Here is a 20,626-nt window from a genome sequence, read left to right as displayed (position 1 = left end):
ACATTTTTTTTAAAAAAAAATATCAAATTTATCTATATAATTATTCATAATTATCTCAAAACACACCCACAATCACATAACAATCCCAAAACACCCTTATAATTTTTCAAAAAAATTTTATAATATATATATATAATTTATAAATTAAAATATTATTTCACCCTTGCGTATTCTTTTTATAATTTTTTTAAAATTTTTAAAAAAAAAAAAATTGTGAAGCACACAAATATATATATATTTTTTTAAATCCTTATAATAAATATGAGTCATAAAGTAATCTCCTGGTCTTATCGACACAGATCTTTCAAAACTCTCTCCTGTAAGGCCGGGCCCAAACACATGGGCTGTGGGCCTTATCACGAATAGGCCCAAAAACCAAAGAGAAAGTCCACCAAATCGCACGTGTGAGGATGGAAGCGGTGACGTGCGATCGTGCGAGTAAAGTGCACACTGGGCAACGATAAGGGATGGAACATGCCAGAAAATGAGAATGCCTTCCTCTGCAGTAGCGTATGGTTGCCGCTACCGTGCGCCTATTAAGCGTCTGATAAGCTTCAACGCGCCCCTAGACCGTCGCCCCCACTGCCTCCTCCGCCGCCCCACTCCACTTCTCCCCTACGTCTCGGCCTCCCTATCTTGCTCTAAGATCCCTAACCCTAATATCTTCACGGGGAACTGTCTCTTCTCCGGCATGGAGGTACCTCTCTCTCTCTCTCTCTCTCTCTCTCTCTCTCTCTCTCTCTCTCTCTCTCTCTCTGTATTAGTGGATTGCTTAATTGAATGATATTCGAAAGGTTGATTGCTCCAGCTTGCAAATTGGTTGATTTTTTCTTGTTTGTAGGACTCCTGTTCAGTATATTTCGTTGTTATTGGAATGAATTTGCTTTAAAGAGCGCGTGGGATTGTTCATTCAAATTATGTTTATAGAATTGCCATCTTTCAGGAGTTGGAATTTTTTCTGAATATGATGTTATTGTCATTAAAATTTATTTGAATCATATGCTAAATCTGTAGTTATTGTTTGTAGAATCCATTGGTTACGGGTATGTGTGGAAAACAATGGATATTGAGGATATGGGCACCTATTAGATATTGTTCAGTTTGTGGCTGTTAAACTTGGCAATATTGTCCATGTGTTGCCTTGGCTGAAACAGCATGGGTTGTTGGGTGAAATTATTTGGCTTGACTTGGGGAGAAAAATTTCAGGGGGCAGGACCAAGGTTGAGGAGGAAGCTCTGAAGAACAAAGGTTGTGTTAGGTAGAAAGGGAAAAAAATTAAGGATTTGTCCTAAATTGTGCTGAACGAGGAAAAGAATCCATGTATTTGATTTGATTCATTTTTTGGGAGAAATACTTAGTGATAATTGTTGTTAATGTTGAGCCTACTCAATGGGCGAAAGAAGTCCCATACTTGACCCCAATTGCTCAAGATAAAGTTTGCTTATTTTTTTCTTACGTATTATGGAGTTTGATGCATCCTCATTTGATGATAATTTTCAATTTAAATATTGTATTTTTGCTGTTTGGCTGTCTGCTAAGAAATTAAATTCATTGTTCCAGTTCACCAATATTTGAAATTTATACTTTTGTTATTCTTGTGATGATTTACAGCGCTTCTGGACTGCAAGTAGTATCAATAAGAACAAAACAATGGTGGAGCATTTGCAGAATTATGGTGTGATTACATCAAGGAAGGTAGCTGAAATAATGGAGACTGTTGATAGAGCTTTATTCGTTCCAGGTGGAAGCCAACCTTATGTGGACAGTCCAGTACCAATAGGATACAATGCCACTATTTCTGCACCTCATATGCATGCCACATGCCTTCAACTGCTGGAGGAGAATTTGCAGCCCGGCATGCATGCCTTAGATGTTGGTTCAGGTGATTTTGTGCCTCAATAGTGTTAGTTGTGCAATAAATTTTCAGGACATCACTTTCTCTTATTGTTATGCCAAATTAGCTAGAACTTTTTCATTGTTTTCGAATTACCTTCAAACGCTGCATTTGAGGGCATGGGTTTTGGATCTTGGATTTGGATTTGGACAAATATAAAAATTATTTAAAAAAAAAAACAGTCCAGTGCACAAAGCTCCTACTTATGTAGGGTCTAGAGAAGGGGCAGACCACAATGGACCTATAGTACGCAGCCTTACCTTACATTTTTGCAAGAGGTTGTTTCCACACCTCGAACCTATAACCTCCAGGTCACACGGCAACCACCTTACAAATCCAATACAAATTCAAATCCAAGGTCTCCCCAAATATAGGGTCAAAGTACTCCATGCCAATAGTATTTCAATTGATTTACTTTTCATGCATATTTTGCAATGGAAACTCAAGACTTGAAAATATATCTGTATATGGCTTGATGAACATTTTGTAGCAAGCATCCCATGCAACTAACAAACAAGTTGCAGGTGACGTGGTTTGGTTGCGATGCACCAATAAAGCTCCACAATAGAAGCATCTTGAGTTTGTTTTAATTCTCATGTCTCTTTTACTTAGAGTTATTATCAATGAACATGTGTTTCTCTTTCTTTCTCTCCCTCTCCCCCCCACCCCCCCTCCCTCCCAAAAAAAAAACACACACACACACAAAATTCTGCATTTGTGTGTGCTATTTTAGCTTGCCCTCTTAGAAAATTTACCCAGGCCTTTTTTTCTGGATATATATTTAGTGGCTCTATTTTGATCCTTAAAAAAATAACTCAAAGCCGCCCAATCTAATGGTCTCCATAGTCCATAAGGAAGTTGATCCCATATTTCCGTTCCACATTGTTATTGTGTTGCGCTTTCCAGTTTGTGACCCTTACTGTGATCCTTGTAGGAACGGGCTATTTGACTGCATGCTTTGCATTGATGGTTGGACCACAAGGTCGTGCAGTTGGTGTAGAACATATTCCTGAGTTGGTGGCTTCCTCGATTCAGAATATTCAGAAATGTGCAGCTGCTCCACTGTTGGAAAAGGGTTTCCTCTCTTTACACGTTGGTGGTATGTTTCTAAAAGGTCTATGTTTGTTTTTATGACAATGTTTTGTTTTAAATAGATGGGAAGAGGGTTTGAAGCTAATTGCTAGGAGAACTTTGTGCATGTGCCAGCTGGTACATGCATTTACCCCCACTATTTATTTGGTTGGTCCGACATGGGCTCTACGCAAAGAATGGTGGTGATGTGCTGGTTTTTACTGGGTACAGGAAAAAAAATCTCTATTAATAGGCCCTAGGAATGGTATGGAAGCAATATTTCTATGAATGGTGGATGGGCTTGAAACAGTGTCTTCTTCATCAGAAAACTTCTATGCAACTTAGTTTAATTTTTCCAGTTGGGATCAACATGTCTAGTCCAGTCTTTGTCTTTAGTTTTTTGAGAGCATGTTGAAAAAATGACCAGGTTTTGAAAAGACAGTTGTCCCCTACTCTTTTTGACAATGCTTCTGTATACTATCTCTTGATATCGTTATACTTGGGAAACAAGTAATATGTTTTCTATTTTTATGAAATAAAAAATAAAGAGCACATAACATTTCCATAGGCACCCACATGATTATATAGGATGGTTTTTTTTTTTTTCAAGGAATTCTATAGGTTGAAAGATGAGCATTATGTATTCCATAGTTGAAAGATGAGCATCATGTATTCCATTGGTTGTAGGCAGTGGAAAATCCCTTAGGTCTTTTTAATCTCTTCCGTGAATTTCACTAGACTGGTGACATGTACAATGTATGTGCTCCCAACACTAAGCCGACTTCTCTTGAGGTTTTAAAAATTTCAGGAACCCTCCCTGAGGTTTCAAGAAATGCATAGACCTTCCCTGAGGTTTTCTGAAAAGACGCTAACCTCCCCTCAAAAGACTTGAGGAGGTTTGTGTCGTTTTGGCAAACTTCAAGTGAGATCTGTAACATTTTTGAAATCTCACGGGGAGGTCAATGGAATTTTTGAAGATCTTAGGGGAGGTACCTGTCTTTTTGCCAAACTTTGGGAAGTTGAGTGTCTTTTGCTCTTATTTTTATGTAATTATTTGTAAAAGGTAATTCAATCACCCGCGGCACCTCTCTGTTGAAGGATTATGATTAGCCTTGACGATATGTGGTTGCAGATGGTAGGCTTGGTTGGCCAGAGTTTGCACCTTACGATGCCATACACGTAGGGGCAGCTGCCCCAGAAATCCCCAAGGCACTTATTGAGCAGTTGAAGCCTGGAGGCAGGATGGTGATCCCGGTTGGGAACATTTTCCAGGATTTGAAGGTTGTGGACAAGAATGCAGACGGTTCTGTTACTGTGCGGGATGAGACCTCCGTCCGATATGTCCCTCTGACGAATCGAGATGCGCAGCTGCGGGGCTACTGAACCAGGAATGCTCCTTATGCCTGCATATCCTGGTAATCTGTTGCTGCGAGGGATTGGCTGCTTTGAACTTAAGGAGCATGCAGACCCTAGAAATCTGTTGCTGCAGTAGGTGTTGGCTGCTTTGAGTTTTCGCTGATTTCCTTGTTTTAGGAGTGTTACTTTGTATATTTAATGTCCTGGGTCAAGGTTGTGTTAAGTTTGTCTCTGAACAGATCCACACCAGCCTGTAAATCGTTCATGCTTTTAGTGAAGAAGATGGCCGTTTGAGCTTGAAATTTTGTGGGTTGTAACAATATACTGTGTTCCTGAGATTATTGGGGCCACTGCTCATCCATAACAGGAACTCTACATAAACCAGAAGTTGAATAATTAATTTCATGTATTGATCATGATTCTTTACTTCTTTATAAATGGCTCTCATATTAAAAATTATTTTTGAATTTGCATTGAATTAATCAAGTCAGAGTTACCAATATTTTGGTAGAGGGATGGCATGGATTTTCTTCAGAATCACGACTAGGGGTTTATGCCTCCGGTAAAAATATAATATAATCAAAATTCATCACTCGATGTCTGCATATTTTTTATAGAATTATTTTATTCCTCTCATTTTATCCCATTCTATTTCTGGCTTCATTTGAATTGGATGTTTGGGAATAAAAGATTGGGACCTAATCTGCAAGGCTCGTCACTTTCTAATATACTCGAGTTAAACTGAAACTATTATAGGGAGCATTAGCACATATCTGGAGGATTCAAAAGTATACATAAATGGTTGAGATAAGCCCATTAAGCACATAAGCCTAAGAAAACTAGCAAACTGACTTTCTACAAATACCAGAAAACGCTAGTTTGCATATTGCTTATAATTTTCATTTTCTTCAAGAATTTTATCCCTTCTAATCATTTTATAACACCTTCAATCACCACAATTCATAATCAACTTCATGGAAATTTTAGTCTGCACGAAAAAATTATAAAAATATATTTATTTATATTGCCAGTCTTATTTTTGTCGTCAATTTTTCAACTACTTTCAAAAATACTGAAAATCAAATTTTATGATTTTCAATTATTTTGACAAGCCAAAAATTCTAACATCTTAAAATAATTTTTTGAAATAGTAAATTTTAAAAGTAGAACAATTAAGTAAAATAATTATAATAAACTTTATTTTACTTTACTATAATATTTTTCAATGTGTATTATATATAATTTTACTACGTTAATCATATTTTTGTAATATTATGTAACTTAAAAATAAAAACATTTTTTAATTAAATTCTAAATTTATATTAATTTTATAAATGTATAAAGCAAATTTTAATTTTTTATTTTTATTTCTATGATTTTTTGCAATGATGGAACAGACGAACGCTTAGCTTCAGCAACATTTGCCCTAAACTCTACTCAGACCAGTATTCAAGTACCATCTCTCCCTCTCTCTCTTTTCACACACACAAACCCTGCCTTTTTAGCATTGCCCATTATTTAAAAATAAAAAAAAACCTTACCATCAAGTTTTTTTAATTCTCAGTACCCAAAAACGCAGCTACAGCTTCCGCCACTAAAACGGACACAAACATAAATGTTAAAAAGCTACATAACATTACCAACACAATATCAAGTTAATAGGAACACAATGTGTATAACCTGTTTTACTTTAATCAAAAACATCACTGCAAACTAGCTGGCAAAAATTGGACCACTCTATCCCACCACAGGGGAAAAAGCAAAAAACAAAAAATGAGAGAGAGAGAGAGAGAGAGAGAGAGAGAGAGAGAGAGCCAGACCACCTTCAGTTCATCTCATCGATTGAGTCAAAACGAGCGCCTTGGTCTTTCCTCAGCTTTACTTACTCTGATTAACCTCCCTTCCAAAGTCTGCAGCAACAGAACACCCAACAAGGTTAGTCATAGAAAATGTTTAGGGCCCTTTGGGAAATTAAAGGCATAATTATCATTTTCATTGAGTTTTTAAAGAATTATGAAAATGTCAAATTGTTTTTTCAGTTCTCTGACAATTTTGATGGAGTTGAACAATAATAAAAAGCTAGTTCTTTTTAACTTAAACAAACGATGGGAAATTAAAGTTGGCATTTTTTTGACATGCCCACATGTGTTCATAGGTTCTACTCCGCCTGTCATTAGAACCACACCAGTCTATGAGGATAACCTTGATGGACAATTGGACATCTATGAATTAAAAAACGAAACAAAATGAACTTCAACCTCATATATCTACACTGCTCCCAGTTACAGAGAACCCAAATCCCTGATTTAGTTCTATTCAAGAAAGGGCAAAGCATATTTACCTGCCCATCAAGAGCAGCAATGGCATCATTCAATTCAGTCTCGGTGGACATCGTTACAAAGCCAAAACCACGTGAACGGCCAGACTCCCTGTCATATACTACTCGAGCGTCCACAACCTTACCATGTTCACTGAAAACCTGCTCCAAGCGACCACTGTCTACGTCCCATGGTAGGTTACCAACATGGGCTCTGAAAGCATTTTCAAATATGCGAGGGGGACGTTCTGGCCGTGATCCTCTAGGAGCAGCCTTATTTACAGTCAAGAGCCTTCCACCCAAATCCTGTCCAAAAGCAAAGGAGCCATCAGAAAAGTTGACAAAATCACCAAAAAATGCTGGGATCCATAACAACATTAATGTATCATGGGAGAGAGGACAGTCACTTCTAAGAAGATTGTCTTCCACTGAAGATCATGGTTCTAATGATGAAAAGACGCGCTTCTCATGTCACCTGTAAATGCATTATACTTGTATTTAAAAAAAACTAATATGCAGTTAATGCTTGCCAAATTGCCAATCTAGAGTCTAGATCCACTCATACATCTGTAGCCACCATGCATGCATATGCAAATTACTAGAAAAATGCATAATCACGTATACACAGAAAATAAGTTCATTCTCTATCTTTACCCTCTTATTTGGTCTATTGTTGTGTTATATCATCAGCTCGACTTCTATTCTTGATGGATATGCGTGCACATGTCTAATATACCATGATTAGAATTACACTCGAGTAATAAGAAACAATGTTTTAAAAGGCTCAATCAAGGCCCACCTCAGAGGTAAGGCATGCCTAAAACACCTTGAGGCTCAATCCAAAATACCATATTCCAACAAGGTTAATGCATTAATGCCAAGGCTTACGAATTTGTGTAAAAAGACATGCCTTTTGCACCCCTATTAGCCGAGGCTTACAGATTTTGGGTGTGTCAAGTTAGTTAGATTTGGCTAGAAATTTGAACTCCATATTTATATAATAAAAAAAAATGTCTTAATATGTCATAATACGAGTTAATTTCTAAAATTCTTTAACCTCAACCTTTCCAAAATAATTGAAAGTTGTTTCTTAGATCTTGAAAACAATTTGAACTTTGTAATGTTATAGATATCTCTTATCATGATTACATGCTGAATTCCAAGCTAGCAACTTTTAAATGGCCATCAAGCAATTTGCAAATTATATTTGATTTTATTTTACATTATATTTTTATTTTCTTAATTTTTTATTTATTTTAACAATATACATAATCTATTTGCATCTTTTTTTTATCTAAAAATAAAATTCTAAAGAGGCTTATCCTCGCCTCTTAAGGGTTAAAACACCTCGCTTTATGCTTTCACCTTTTAAAACATTTATGAGAAACATAATGTTTCTCTTGTAGCTTTTGTTTGTCTAGAAGACTCATCCTCCTTCAGTGCGTATTATTCTCTCTTCTGAAAATTTAAGAAAAAAAAAAGTAAAGTATTTAAAGCAATATGATCTGAAAAGCAGCAAACACCCATTGACCACTAATTTATCAGAGAGAACTGAATGACTGTCAGACTATCTTGGCAAGATACAGGTTACTTATCTGTGTTATCCTCCACCAGATATGAAAATATGATGAATTTGGAAAAATATTGTTAAAGAGCACATATCCCACCAAGGTGCATAAAACAATATGCTAACTGCCAACAAATCTATTGCAATAGAATAAATCAATAAATAGATTCCGTCTTGAGGACAAAATAAAGTCAAGAAATATAAAAGCAAGGCGCAAGAATGTAATTGTTGTTTTGAATTTCTTTGGTTAATAATCAACCATAAAATTTTTATTCTATCTCTAGTGATCAAAACTTTACTCCATTAGGCATGTCAACTATAGCAGTAATTATGGCAAAAGACTGAGTAAACTATTTCTTATTTCTCAGCAAATAGTGGAATGTGGTTTATCTGAGCCATCCCTTAGACACTGAGGTAATTGAAATAAGGCATTAGTGACTTATCCCTCTCTTCTACTACCATATTTGATAGATGATCAAAGGAGAATCCTCAAAACACTTTTAGCTCCTTAATCCCCAAAGCCCCGAGCTGAACTATGCATGCTTCATATTTGGTAGCACTGTTGGCCTCATAATTCAGCAAATGACATCATTTCTTTGATTGAAATTAACACAAATCAAGGCCAGTTCCCTTGTTGGAGGCTTTGTCCACAAACATTTTCCGTTCTTCTTCCTTACCCTTAGTATATATTTATCGAAGTCCAAACCTTTAGTACAGATGGATGGTCATCTAGGTTTTGGTCACCTGTTGCATGGCCTTTGACCATTTTTCCACCACAATTTGTATTTCAAATTCCACTAGTATCATCATTCATCTCAAGATCCTTGAATTCAAAATCAATTTGTTGCACAGGAGTTTCAGTTCGTTCAACACTTTTTCTTTCTTTAATTAATCTTTCGCCAAAGTGTTGCCATCACAAGAAAAAATTATATTCTTTTGAAAGAGAGATGTGATCTTTCTATTAGATCTTTCTATATCATATTAAATTATATGTGAATCACATGATGTAGGATCCATTATTTGAAATATTTTCATTAGATGAATAGAATTTGATGGGAGGACTATGCTAGTTCTCTCTCAAGACCTAATTTTTTACATTGCTCTTTCTGAGGACCAATGTGATTCTCCTATCTAGTCTTTTTTATTTAATAAAAATACTTCAAACGGTAGGTCCTAGGGGTGGCAAAATGGTTAGCGGGTCAAGTTTGAGCAGGTCGTAACGGGTAGGAATTAAACGAGTTTGGATTTGGATTTGGATTGACCCGTTTACTAACGGGCGATTAAAATATAAATCAAAACTACCCGTTTAATAAATGGGTACCTGTTAAGAATCTGTTTAAAAATATAATTTATTTATTTTTAATTTTTTAAAACATTTCATATAAAGTGACATTTAAAAAAAAATAGCACTTTTTATTTTATTTATTAATATCTTAACAAAAAAACATAAAATGTAGAAAATAGTACATCTCTTTAATTAATATTTTTTTTAATGTAATACACACACACACACACTATATATATATATATCAAATTAAACAGGCCACCCGGCGAGTATCCAACCCAAATTCGCCTAACTCGTTTATTAAACGGGTCAAGTTCGGATTGACTCGTCTATACTAGGTATGCCATGAACTAATGCCTTTTCTTTTAGGCCACATGTACCAACACTAGGCAGGTTTTCTAGATGACAAGTTAACAAACTTCACAAATGTTCCTCTTTCGACTAAGACGGAACCACCTTCTCAATTTCCTTCTTTGTTGAGGTTTTAGGAACAAGAAATTGGCCAAATACCACTTAAATATTTTTGAAAGATTTTGACACTCATCCTTCTGCTAGCATAGCACATCTTTGTTATGGAGTCTTAAGTCTTTGCTATGAACATGCAACTGACCTTTTATCGTTGTCAAGATCCACCTAGATTCCTCTTTCACTTACCGTGAACCAAGTAACTGGTCGGCATTCAAGAATTTCTTTGAATTCAATCATAGTCAACACATTGTTATTCTTTCAAGAATTATCAGAGGATCTTGGTATGGCCTTCTATTGTTGAAATTTTGCAATCACAAACTTCTACTTCCTTAGAATCATTCTCTTGGGCAAAGTGACAACAACTCATTGGTACATTATGCTAGCATCCTTCAAGCCAAGGGGCATAACCTTATAAGTACACCCCCTAATTCATGGTAAATGAGGTATTCATAACCTCATGAAGTGCCATTTTTATCTGATTGGATCTAAAACCAATCCATGAAATATGAATAATAGTAAGGTATGATCTGCATTGTCATCAATAAGCACATTAATTAGAGGGACAAGAAATTTTTCTCTGAGCTTGCTTTGTTCAAGTCCTTATAGTCATCACATCCTCACTCTTCCATCCTTTTTAGGGAAAGAAGACATCTGCCAATTAGTTGAATTAAGAGACTATCTTTAAAAATCTAGCATATAACTGCTTAATTAATTCTTTTATTTTATTTGTTCATCTAGGTTTCCATCTCTCAATTTTAGTTTCATTTCACCAGCTTAATCTTTAGTTACAAAGGGGTCTTGTGCCATTTGATCTAAGAATCAATGCCAAGCATGCCTTTGTAGGACCAAGCAAATAGGTACTAATATACTCCTTCAGAAGCATAATTTATTTTCATTTTCTTTTAAAGTTGTCCAAATTTTTAATTCTTTAGGATCATCTTTCATGTCAAGATTATAGTTTTAATATGTTCAATAAGCTTGGTTTAGCAGGCTTAATCTTGAATTTGTCATTATAGCTCCAAGGAGATATCCATGATCCCAACTGCCTCTTTTTGTTTTGCACAAATCATCCACCAGTCCTCCTCTTCTTCCCTTCCAACCAAAATTGTGGCTCTTAATAGTAACTTTTGTAGCCATAAAAGATTTAAACCCACGTATGTCATCCTAGTCGCAAGTTCAATCCACGGTTTGGGAAACTCGTATTACAACTCATCTTAGCCAATTCTCACAAAATATCCCAGTCAGGGAAAATCAAATAGGCTTCATTGCTCCATGTCATCTCTCTCTCATTTTCATCAAGATCTCCTCAACCAATTTTTGGGTAGGCTCATACCCCAACCTATAGGAAACATCAGGACTTTCACTTGAATTGGCTCAAACACGCCTTGTAGCTTCTTCCCCAGTCCATGTGGGTTAAGTATCCCATCTCTCTCTATCATAAAAGGGCTTGTAATGCAAGTGCAAAGTCTTCTTCGGAAGGAGTTGTAAATTCAACCATGTTCGCCTTATTAAACTAGAAACTCCTGCGGTTCCTTTGTTTTTCTTGGACCTTAAGAGCACGAATAACTCATTGATAGACACAATGGTGACTATCCCACCATTTCATGAGAATCTAACCTTTTGGTGTAGGGTGGAGAGAACCTTGTGTGTGGATTGAAAGCCTTCCAAATAGGAGATTGATGTAAGGCAGTGTCTCCAAGAAGCCACAAATGGCCCCACCGTCATAGCCAAAGTAACATTCCTAGTCATGTATAGTCATAGCCTCATACAACTAATTAGAGGGAATAAACAAAGTGGCAAGCTCCATTGCTACTCTCACTACAATTTGCAAAAGACAAATGCCCAAAGCAGATCCATTGTCAATTTGTCAATCAATGCATACAAAACACTCTTGCCTCAACCACATAATGCGATGTAGAGGGCTTTAGGGTACCGTACACCTTCAATTAGTAGATCCTCATCAAAGAAGGGAACAAGAGAGACAATCAATAAATTGGTGGCTGTACAGGAAATATGTAGGAAAAAACATATGGGTGGCAGCAAGAGGTGCAACAATCAAACCCCAAATGGACATTTTCTCATAATGCTTCCTCAGCTGCTTAAAAAATTCTTCCTCAAATCTCAAATTCTTGGACACCTATTTGATATAGTGCCCTTTCTCTTCTAAACCCACAAATCTTCCCAAGAAAATGCCCTCGCCACCCCCCACCCCCGCCCCACCCACCATCTCATCAGTTATAATAATCCCCCCCTTCTTCTTTCTCCATGATATCTTCACATGCCAGAGCGCTGGAGGCAAAAAATTTTTAAAAATGAGAGGGAGCACGAGATGCAAACTTACATTACGGTATGATATTAGGTTGTCCAATGGAACTCTAGGTCGAAATGAAATTTTTGAATAAAAAAATTATAAAATTGGAACCAGGAAATTATGGTTCAAGAGTGGGTAGATGGTGATGTTGGATTTTGAGATTTAGGCTTGGTGATCCTTACACTATCGATGAGACCTCGTATGGCATGGCAAAGGGCTATGCATTGTCCTTTTGTGGCTGGGGCCAAAGTGATGGAAAATCATTGATGCCATACATGTAGGGAAATGGTAATGGCAAAAGGAGTGGTTGGCGAAGGGTGTTCCCCTGACTTTTAGGGGGTCAAATACTTTTAGTAGGGCATCTGAAGTCAGCTAAAAAGGTGAGTCAAGCAGGCGATCATCTAGGATCCTTGCTTAAGGGTATTGAGTTCAGTGGTTTTCTATTGTGGCGTGAATATTTAGGTTTATTCTTTTCCAGTTTGACGAGGAAAGGTGAGCATTAACCAAGCAAACAGCAGCTATGACAACAAGGTCTTCTTTGTCCTTAGATTCAACTTCAGATTCAATTAGGCAACTATTTTGCTAGCATTTGCTCATGATAGACTGGTACTAGACACTTTGGCACAACCATATTCAACTATATCTTTCAGAAGGACAATCCATCATAATCTACCAGATTTCTCCATTTTGTAACAAATGCAGTCTCATCAAGCTTTTGCTTAGTAGACTCAACCCTCTAGGTGTATACTTGTAATTTTAATTTAAACAGTGTACTGGTTTTGCTCATCAAATCCTCAGCACATATCCTTTCACTATCTCGAGCCGGCATCTTCTATAGAGAAACAAAAACACCATTGGGCTGACCCAGACAAAAAAATTTGCTCCCTAACTCCCATTTGTTAGATTTATGTATTTGATTACACCAGATAGTCTTTCACATTAAGACAATAAAGCACCACTATTTTCTTCAGTCTTCTTCTATGAAAACAACATATTGTAAACACATTCTTAGTTTATTCAAAAATATTCTGCTTGCTTCCTAGTCAGGTCCAGTGTCCAAAATTCTGTTCACAAATTTTTAGGATGGCTAGGAGAACAAAGCACATATCTTTTCCTCTATTGTTTTCCTCACCACATCTTCAAAGAATTAAAAGACTATGTATTATTGTTTATACATCATATTTTTATATTTATCTGACAGCCATTTTCTCTTCAGCCATGTATAGGTACTTAGAAGAATGTTGGTTCTTCTACTCGTTTCAACCATGCATGGATCACCAACATTTATGGCAACTCAGCTGCCTTTTTTCTCCACATTTCTCTCCCTTTCCTCCTCTCCTCCTCTCCCTCTCCCTCTCCCTCCCACTCTCTCCCTGAACTTCAGGATGTATTTAGTACCCTGAAGCCCTTAATTAAACTCAAATAAAGGGGTAGTGGGATTTGAACTGTACAAGTCTCTCATTTATGAGACACATATTGGCAGTGGATATCAAAATTAGGGAAAACAAGGCATTTCCTCAAAAACTCACCAACCTCCACTATATTAAAATTTTTAATTTGAAAAGACGCTGCAGTCAAAGAATGCTACAGGGGAAAAAATATCTTACCCATTTATTATGATTCATACTATCCAAGATTAATAAGAATTTTGAGAGTTCCAATTTAAAAAACGAAGGGTTTCTTTTTTCTTTTTTTTAGGTTGGGGTTGGGGGGGGTTGGGGTGTTGAAGAGAGAGTGAGAAGCCCTCAAAATGGTTATGTGAATGGTGGAGGTGCCATCAGTCTCAAGATCCTTAACATCTAAGTATCACTTTTCAAAAGCACAGTTTTTGAAAAATAACTATTCCTATACACAACATAATCCTTAGCCTTGTAACGTAAGATAGTTTTGTCAGGGAGTGGAAAAAGTATGCAAAACCCTTGGGCTCAAACTAGGTAAATCATATTGTTAAGGACAAAAATAATGAGTGAAGTGGTCATTGCTCTGAATATTCCAAGTTGAGGATCAAGCATTCATGTGTCACTGATTTGCTTTATTCTCCGTAGCAGGACGGCTGGCTTTTGGGGCATCAAGACATTCTCCCTTTTGGAGTGGAGGGTATAGCCCCTGACTTCAGATCTCTTCTCTATAGCATTTCATATCAAGAGTGTACTGAGGAGGCCAGAGAAGATGGATTGGATCAAGAGGCACATCTAAACTATATATATATATATATTCCTTAAGCAGTTGGGCCTAGTATCATAGGTGAGACCCGAAGGGATATTTTTGTCTTGAATGTCAAGAAAAGGGGAAGTTACCTTACAACCTTACACAAACCAAAGATATAATATTATAGTACAAGGTGGAGGTGCTGATCTACTTTAGTGGACTCACAGCACAAACTACTTCCCCTTGATCACTTCAATTGGCCAAGGCATGTGGACAACAACCATATGCCAATAAGCAGCAGGAGATAATCTATCATAGGCTATCTTCTAGGGTTCTGATTAGTAATCGTTTGCTCATGGGAAGCACATAGCATTCTCATTTGACAATCATTGGGATGTCTCAGTGGACACTTGGTCAAGTCAAAGACAAACAAGGTTGGGCCTATGGCCTGATCACACCAAGTCTTGTGGCTGGCTTAGATAGGTTATGCATGCAGATGTGTGGGTGGTTGACGCATGACTGGTCAGACAAGTGTATTAAGTGGCTACGTGGTCATGTACGGAGGGTAGCACGACTAAAGGAAATCCATGCAAATGGCACATCAACTTGACCCATAGACCATGCACCCTAGCCAGAAACATGGACAGTTGGTTGGCATTCTAACCAACAGAATAGCTACTTAACAGTCTTATGGGATACTTGACTAGCAGAGATCTCATGGGTTTCCAACATTTAGCAGTATTCCAGCCATGCAGCAACAGTCAGAGCGGATTGTGGCTTGCTGGCACATTCTGGTAGCATCAAGGATAACCTAACAAGTTGGGGTTGTCAATTGCAGATCCTTTGATAGTTGGAGGTCTCAACTGTAAAATAGACATACTGCATGCATGAAACACCAACCAATTCCTGTGGACCTATTCCTGTAGAGAGTGTTTCCTTTGTCTTATTTATGGATAAAGGTCAGGACATGTTGCTCCTGAAGTGTCCGTGTGTATGCTTTGTTCTATCTCGCTACTCGCAGGATAATAACCAACAAATATGATTGTAGGAAGATTGTTGCCAAGGGGAACTCAGTGCCATCACAGTGGAGAAAATTTTGTCAGTAATTTCGATCTCTGTACCTGTGACACTAAGGCAGAAGCAAGAAAACATAACAAGAGAATCTTTAATTTAGCATAGAGACATGTAAATTGAACTTAAAAGCATCTTGTGCAAGAAGGCACACAGTATTAAGGGCAATTTCATTGGAATGATAGAGTCTGTTAGGTTTGAGAATGAAGAAAAATGCTTAAGCTATAGAAGGGAGACAGATGAAGAATTCCTGATCTCAGTGCCAATAAGGAGGGCTCCACTGGTACCTGTTTCTCACTTCATCTAGCAGATTATTCTGCAGACATCAGCCCATGATTTAAAAGAGATAAATGAGTACAACATATATATATACAATATCAAGAAAGGAAAAAACAAAAAAGACGACAATAAACAAGTGACAAAAATTCAACAAAATCAAAGAAAGAGAGAGAGAGAGAGAGAGAGAGAGAGAGAGAGAGAGAGAGAGAGAGAGAATCAGAATTCCTGCTGTATTAAGTATTCAGAATTTCAGATAGGGTCTAGAGAATACTAGTGTTGGAAGTTGCAGTAGTCACCTCAGGCACATTGAAAAAACACTGTGATTTCTTTCATTTCAATTTACACAAAGTCCACAAAGTAACAAAGCCAAAAAAACACTTCTTTCTAGACATATGAGCAGAGAGCTTTTTTCTAACATAATAGCAACTCCCTCACAGGAAAAAGGCATGAGTGAAGCTATCCCAATCAAAGGCATTAGATATCATCACATCCCAAACCTCTGACAGCATTGGACAGTGCAGTAACTGCCCATTGCCCGACCATCTCCCGTCCACCTTACACATGCAACACCTATTAACCAATCAAACCTCTCTTACACAGGTTATCAATTAATCGACTGTCAAATATAACAGGCCTTCCGAGGGATCTTACAAGTGCATAATCCTTCCACAGGAAATTCCTAACATTAACTCCAGTAAGATACAAATGAAAGGACAACAAAAAAGGTCCAAATTTCCTTACCCAACAAATAATCTTGCCCTCATGCAAACCAAGCTTCAACCTTTTCCTTACATAACCAGTCCATCAACATAGCAAACAAATCCAAGTCCAAATCATTGATATCAACAAGAACCCAAATTTCAGCATGCCATACCAGACCTAAAATCCAAATAAGAGTACAAAAGAACATCTTGATCCAAAAACAACAAGTATAAACCTGAAAAAGCATGAGCTGGCAATTTTCAACCACAAATCTTTACAAAATCTTTTACCATCCTCACCTTGAACAAATGCAAGTAAAGGATTCCAAATGGCTGCCCAAAGACTGTAATCCTCCAAACCCATATCTTCAATAAAACCTCATTAAAAGAAATAACATTCCTACTTCCCAAACCTAACCGCCGCCCCCCACCCCCGGGGGGTGACCATGAAAACAATCCAAGCCACAGCTCACAAAATGGGGGACAAAAAAAAAAAGAAGGATTGCAAATTCAGCTGAATCTTCTGTAATCTTATTGCCCTACTAACAGAAATAGGAACACATGAGTAAATTATCTAGGAGCAGAGACCAGCCCATGATAACAAACCATGGTGCTCCCCCTCATGGGGTTTCCGTTTCTCATAACTACTGAAACAAAACAAAACTGAAAATTTCATGCTGCTAAGTGTAAGAGACTTACATAACGATGGTACATATCCACAGCCTTCTCAGCTTCTTCAACAGTGCTCATTGTCACAAACCCGAAACCACGACTCTGATCAGTCTCCCTGTTATAAATAACCTAGAAACAAAATAATAGTAGTAGTAATAATAATAATAATGCATCGAAACCAACACATGTTCACATGTAACAAAAAAATATCCTCAATAATAAAAATTTGAATTAAATGCTCAGTTGGTTTTTGTATTTGAAAAAGAAAAAATATAAATGTTGGTCACCAGATGATTGAGCAAAGCCTGGTGCAAACACTAAACTGAAAATGCAACATAATGAAATATACAATGACTGATAATATCTACAATTTTGAAAAGATAGGGGACCTGCGAAAAAATTGCAGTGATAAAACGTATAAATTTTAAAAAGTCAGCCAGCAGCTATCATTTTAACTCCATTAAATTCCAGAGCAAGAGCTTTGAAAATCGATAGACGCACAGAATTATACCTCAGCAACCTCGACAATCCCGGCCTGGTTGAAGATTTCAGCCAATCTCTGACTATCAACGTCGTACGGCAGATTCCCAACAAAAAGCTTCGCATCTTCAGACGGCTCCGAGTACGGCTCCTCCGCAAATCCATCTTCGCCGGTACTCTCTTCACCATCGACGCTCGGCTCCGTCGCCTCTTTCCCTTCTTCGGTTTCCCAATCAGATATGCTCGCTTGGGTCTCATCGGCCTCTTCATTTTCCCAAGAGAAATCTTTTGCTTCTTCTATATCCGATACCCCTCCTAATTCTTGTGGGTCTTCTTCAAGGACAGTGTTCTCTCCCTCTTGCTGAGCCCAGTCTGAGGTCTGGGCTACGGAAGTAACTACAGTTGAAGAATGGGTCTTCTTTTTCAGAGAGAGAAAGGGGAGAAGCAAAGAAGATTGAGAGCACGACAGGTGTACTCGAATTGGTCTTGATGGGACTGATAGATACGGGTGTGAATATTTTGCGGCGAAGATGCTTGGGGCAGAGATGAGAACACCATTGACCATGGGTGAGGACTTGGAGACAGGCTTGGTTATGGTAGAAAGAGACATTCTTCTTAGGGCAAGAGGAAGAGGAGGGATTTGAGAGAGAGAAAAAGGGGAAGGGAGGGAGGGAGGGAAGGAGAAGGGTTTAGGAGAGGGGTAAGGAGTTGAGGATAAGGAGGTGGGGAGGGGAAGACCACAGACTGCACTTTGCAAAGCGGCGGATGTTTTGAAATGGGCCTCAATGTGGTATGTGGGCTTTTAGAGTGAGTATAAGTAGGCCTAGAATTGCTCCTGATATAATTTGGTGGCCCAGCCCCCCTCTCCCCAACAAGTTCATTAGTTCGGCCCACCTATTTGAAATCCTGGATAAACTTTTTTTGTGTTTTGCTAGGCAAAACTTCGATAGAAACTATGGAAGTAACAATGCACAATTTTCCCATCTTTGATAAGATAATTATATGATTAATTAACAAACAACAACAACAACAAGCATTAAGTCCCACTAGGTGGGATCTATTATATGAATTCTTTTTCTCTAATTTATTCAATCAAAAGTATTTTTCTTATTAGATTAAGGGTTATTAGATCCTTATTTAGTACCTCATTTCAAATTATTTTAAGTCTCTCTTAACCTATTTTCATGCTAGAAACAATAATTAATACATTTTTCCTCACAGGTATTCTACTATGCCCACATTTCAAATGTCCAAACCATCTAAGTAGTCTCTCCCTTATCTTATTTTCAAACGATGCTATGCTTAAATTATTAGGTATATGCTTATTTTTTTACTTCATCTTTTAATGCTAAAACACTCATCCATCTTAACTTCGCAATCTCAACAACTTTTATCTTTTGTACATATTTTTAGTTACCTAACATTCTAAACCATAAAGCATAGTTGGTCTTATAATTGTTTTATAAAAATTTTCTTTTAATTTGAAAGGTATTTTACAATCACACAACATGCACGATGCACTCCTCCATTTTACCCAACTTGTTTTAATTTTATGTACTATATCTTCATCAGTTTCCCCTTCAGCTTACATAATAGATCCAAGATAAGTAAATCTATCATGTTATTAATCTCTTGATTATCAAGTTTAATATTCTCTTTATTTTTACTCCTTACATTTCTGAAATTACATTTTATATAATCTATCTTATTCCTACTTATCCCAAACCTTTTAGACTCTAATGTGGCTCTTTGAAATTCTAACTTAGATTCCACTCCGCTCCTACTATCATCGATCAATACAATAGCATCTACAAACAATATATACCAAGGAATCTCATTTTGGATCTTTTTAATTAGTTCATCAATTACTATAGTAAAATGTAAAGACTTGAAGTAAAACTTGATGTACACCTACTGTGATTGGAAAATCTTTAGATTCTCCTTCTACAGTCCTAAAGCTAGTCACTACTTTATCATATATATCCTTAATGACTTTTATATATTTACTGCACACTCCCTTCCTTTCTAAGACCCAGCAAAGAACTTCTCTACATGCTCTATCATAAGCTTTCTCTATGTTAATAAAAATCATATACAAATTCCTCTTCTTTTAAAAAAAAAAACTTTTCCATTAAACTTTTTAAAAGATAAATAATTTTTGTTGTTGATCTCTTAGGCATAGTGTCAAATTGTTTTTTCCAAATCTTTGTTTCTAATTTTATCCTACGTTCAATTACCCTTTCCCATAATGTCATTATATGAATTGTAACTTAAATCAACGATATTTATTACAATTTTGAATTTTGCCTTTATGTACAAAGGTACTAGCATATTTTTCCTTCATTTTTCCAATATTTTTTTTGTTTTATAATAGTGTTGAATAAATTTGTTAACCAAATAATTCAATTATCCCCTAAACATTTTCAAACATTAATTGGTATTTTATCAGATCTTATAGATCTCCCACTTTTCATCTTTCTTAATGTCATCTTAATTTCAAGGACACTAATTTTGCAAATAAGTCTCCTATTTTTAATATTTTCCTCATTTGTCACTTTCAATTTCAATCTTTCATCTTAGTTTTCATTAAACAACTTATCAAAAAATCTTCGCCACCTCTCTTTTATATCTTATTCTCTAATTAAGACATTATCATTCTCATCCTTTATACATTTTACATCGCCTAAATCTTTATATTTTCTTTCTCTATCTCTAGCAAGTTTGTAAATGTTTTTTTTCTCCATCTTTTGAATCTAGTTAGTATATAAAGTATCATAAGCTCTATGTTTAGCTTCATTAATAGTTATTTTTGCATTTTTGCTTGCTTCTTTATATTTTTCAAGATTTTTTATATTTTTTGTAAATTTGTCATATTTTATACCAATTTTTTTTTGTCTTAATGGCTTTCTAGACTTCTTGATCTCACTACCAACTTTCTTTATTATCCAAGTGTCTTCCTTTGTACTCACCTAAAATTTCTTTTACTATCCTTATTGTTAGCCTTGG

General features: G+C 36.6%; 2 protein-coding genes across 2 annotated transcripts; one reads left to right on the top strand and one right to left on the bottom strand.

Annotated features, from left to right (window-relative positions):
• The first annotated feature begins 417 nt into the window (after positions 1-417).
• LOC131159177 (protein-L-isoaspartate O-methyltransferase 1-like) lies at positions 418-4,744 on the top strand. Its single transcript, XM_058113888.1, has 4 exons — positions 418-697; positions 1,612-1,882; positions 2,829-2,993; positions 4,098-4,744. The coding sequence occupies exons 1-4, from the start codon at positions 485-487 to the stop codon at positions 4,346-4,348; spliced, it is 900 nt and encodes a 299-aa protein (XP_057969871.1). The 5' UTR covers positions 418-484; the 3' UTR covers positions 4,349-4,744.
• Positions 4,745-5,937: 1,193 nt separating this feature from the next.
• On the bottom strand, positions 5,938-18,429 carry LOC131159176 (28 kDa ribonucleoprotein, chloroplastic-like). Its single transcript, XM_058113887.1, has 4 exons — positions 17,652-18,429; positions 17,168-17,269; positions 6,663-6,944; positions 5,938-6,231 (listed from the first exon to the last, which is right to left on the bottom strand). The coding sequence occupies exons 1-4, from the start codon at positions 18,228-18,230 to the stop codon at positions 6,169-6,171; spliced, it is 1,026 nt and encodes a 341-aa protein (XP_057969870.1). The 5' UTR covers positions 18,231-18,429; the 3' UTR covers positions 5,938-6,168.
• Between the last annotated feature and the right edge of the window lie 2,197 nt (positions 18,430-20,626).

This window comes from Malania oleifera, chromosome 7 (genome assembly GCF_029873635.1).
Source record: "Malania oleifera isolate guangnan ecotype guangnan chromosome 7, ASM2987363v1, whole genome shotgun sequence".
In the NCBI taxonomy this organism is placed as follows: domain Eukaryota; kingdom Viridiplantae; phylum Streptophyta; class Magnoliopsida; order Santalales; family Ximeniaceae; genus Malania; species Malania oleifera.
This window is presented reverse-complemented; position numbering and strand designations above follow the sequence as displayed.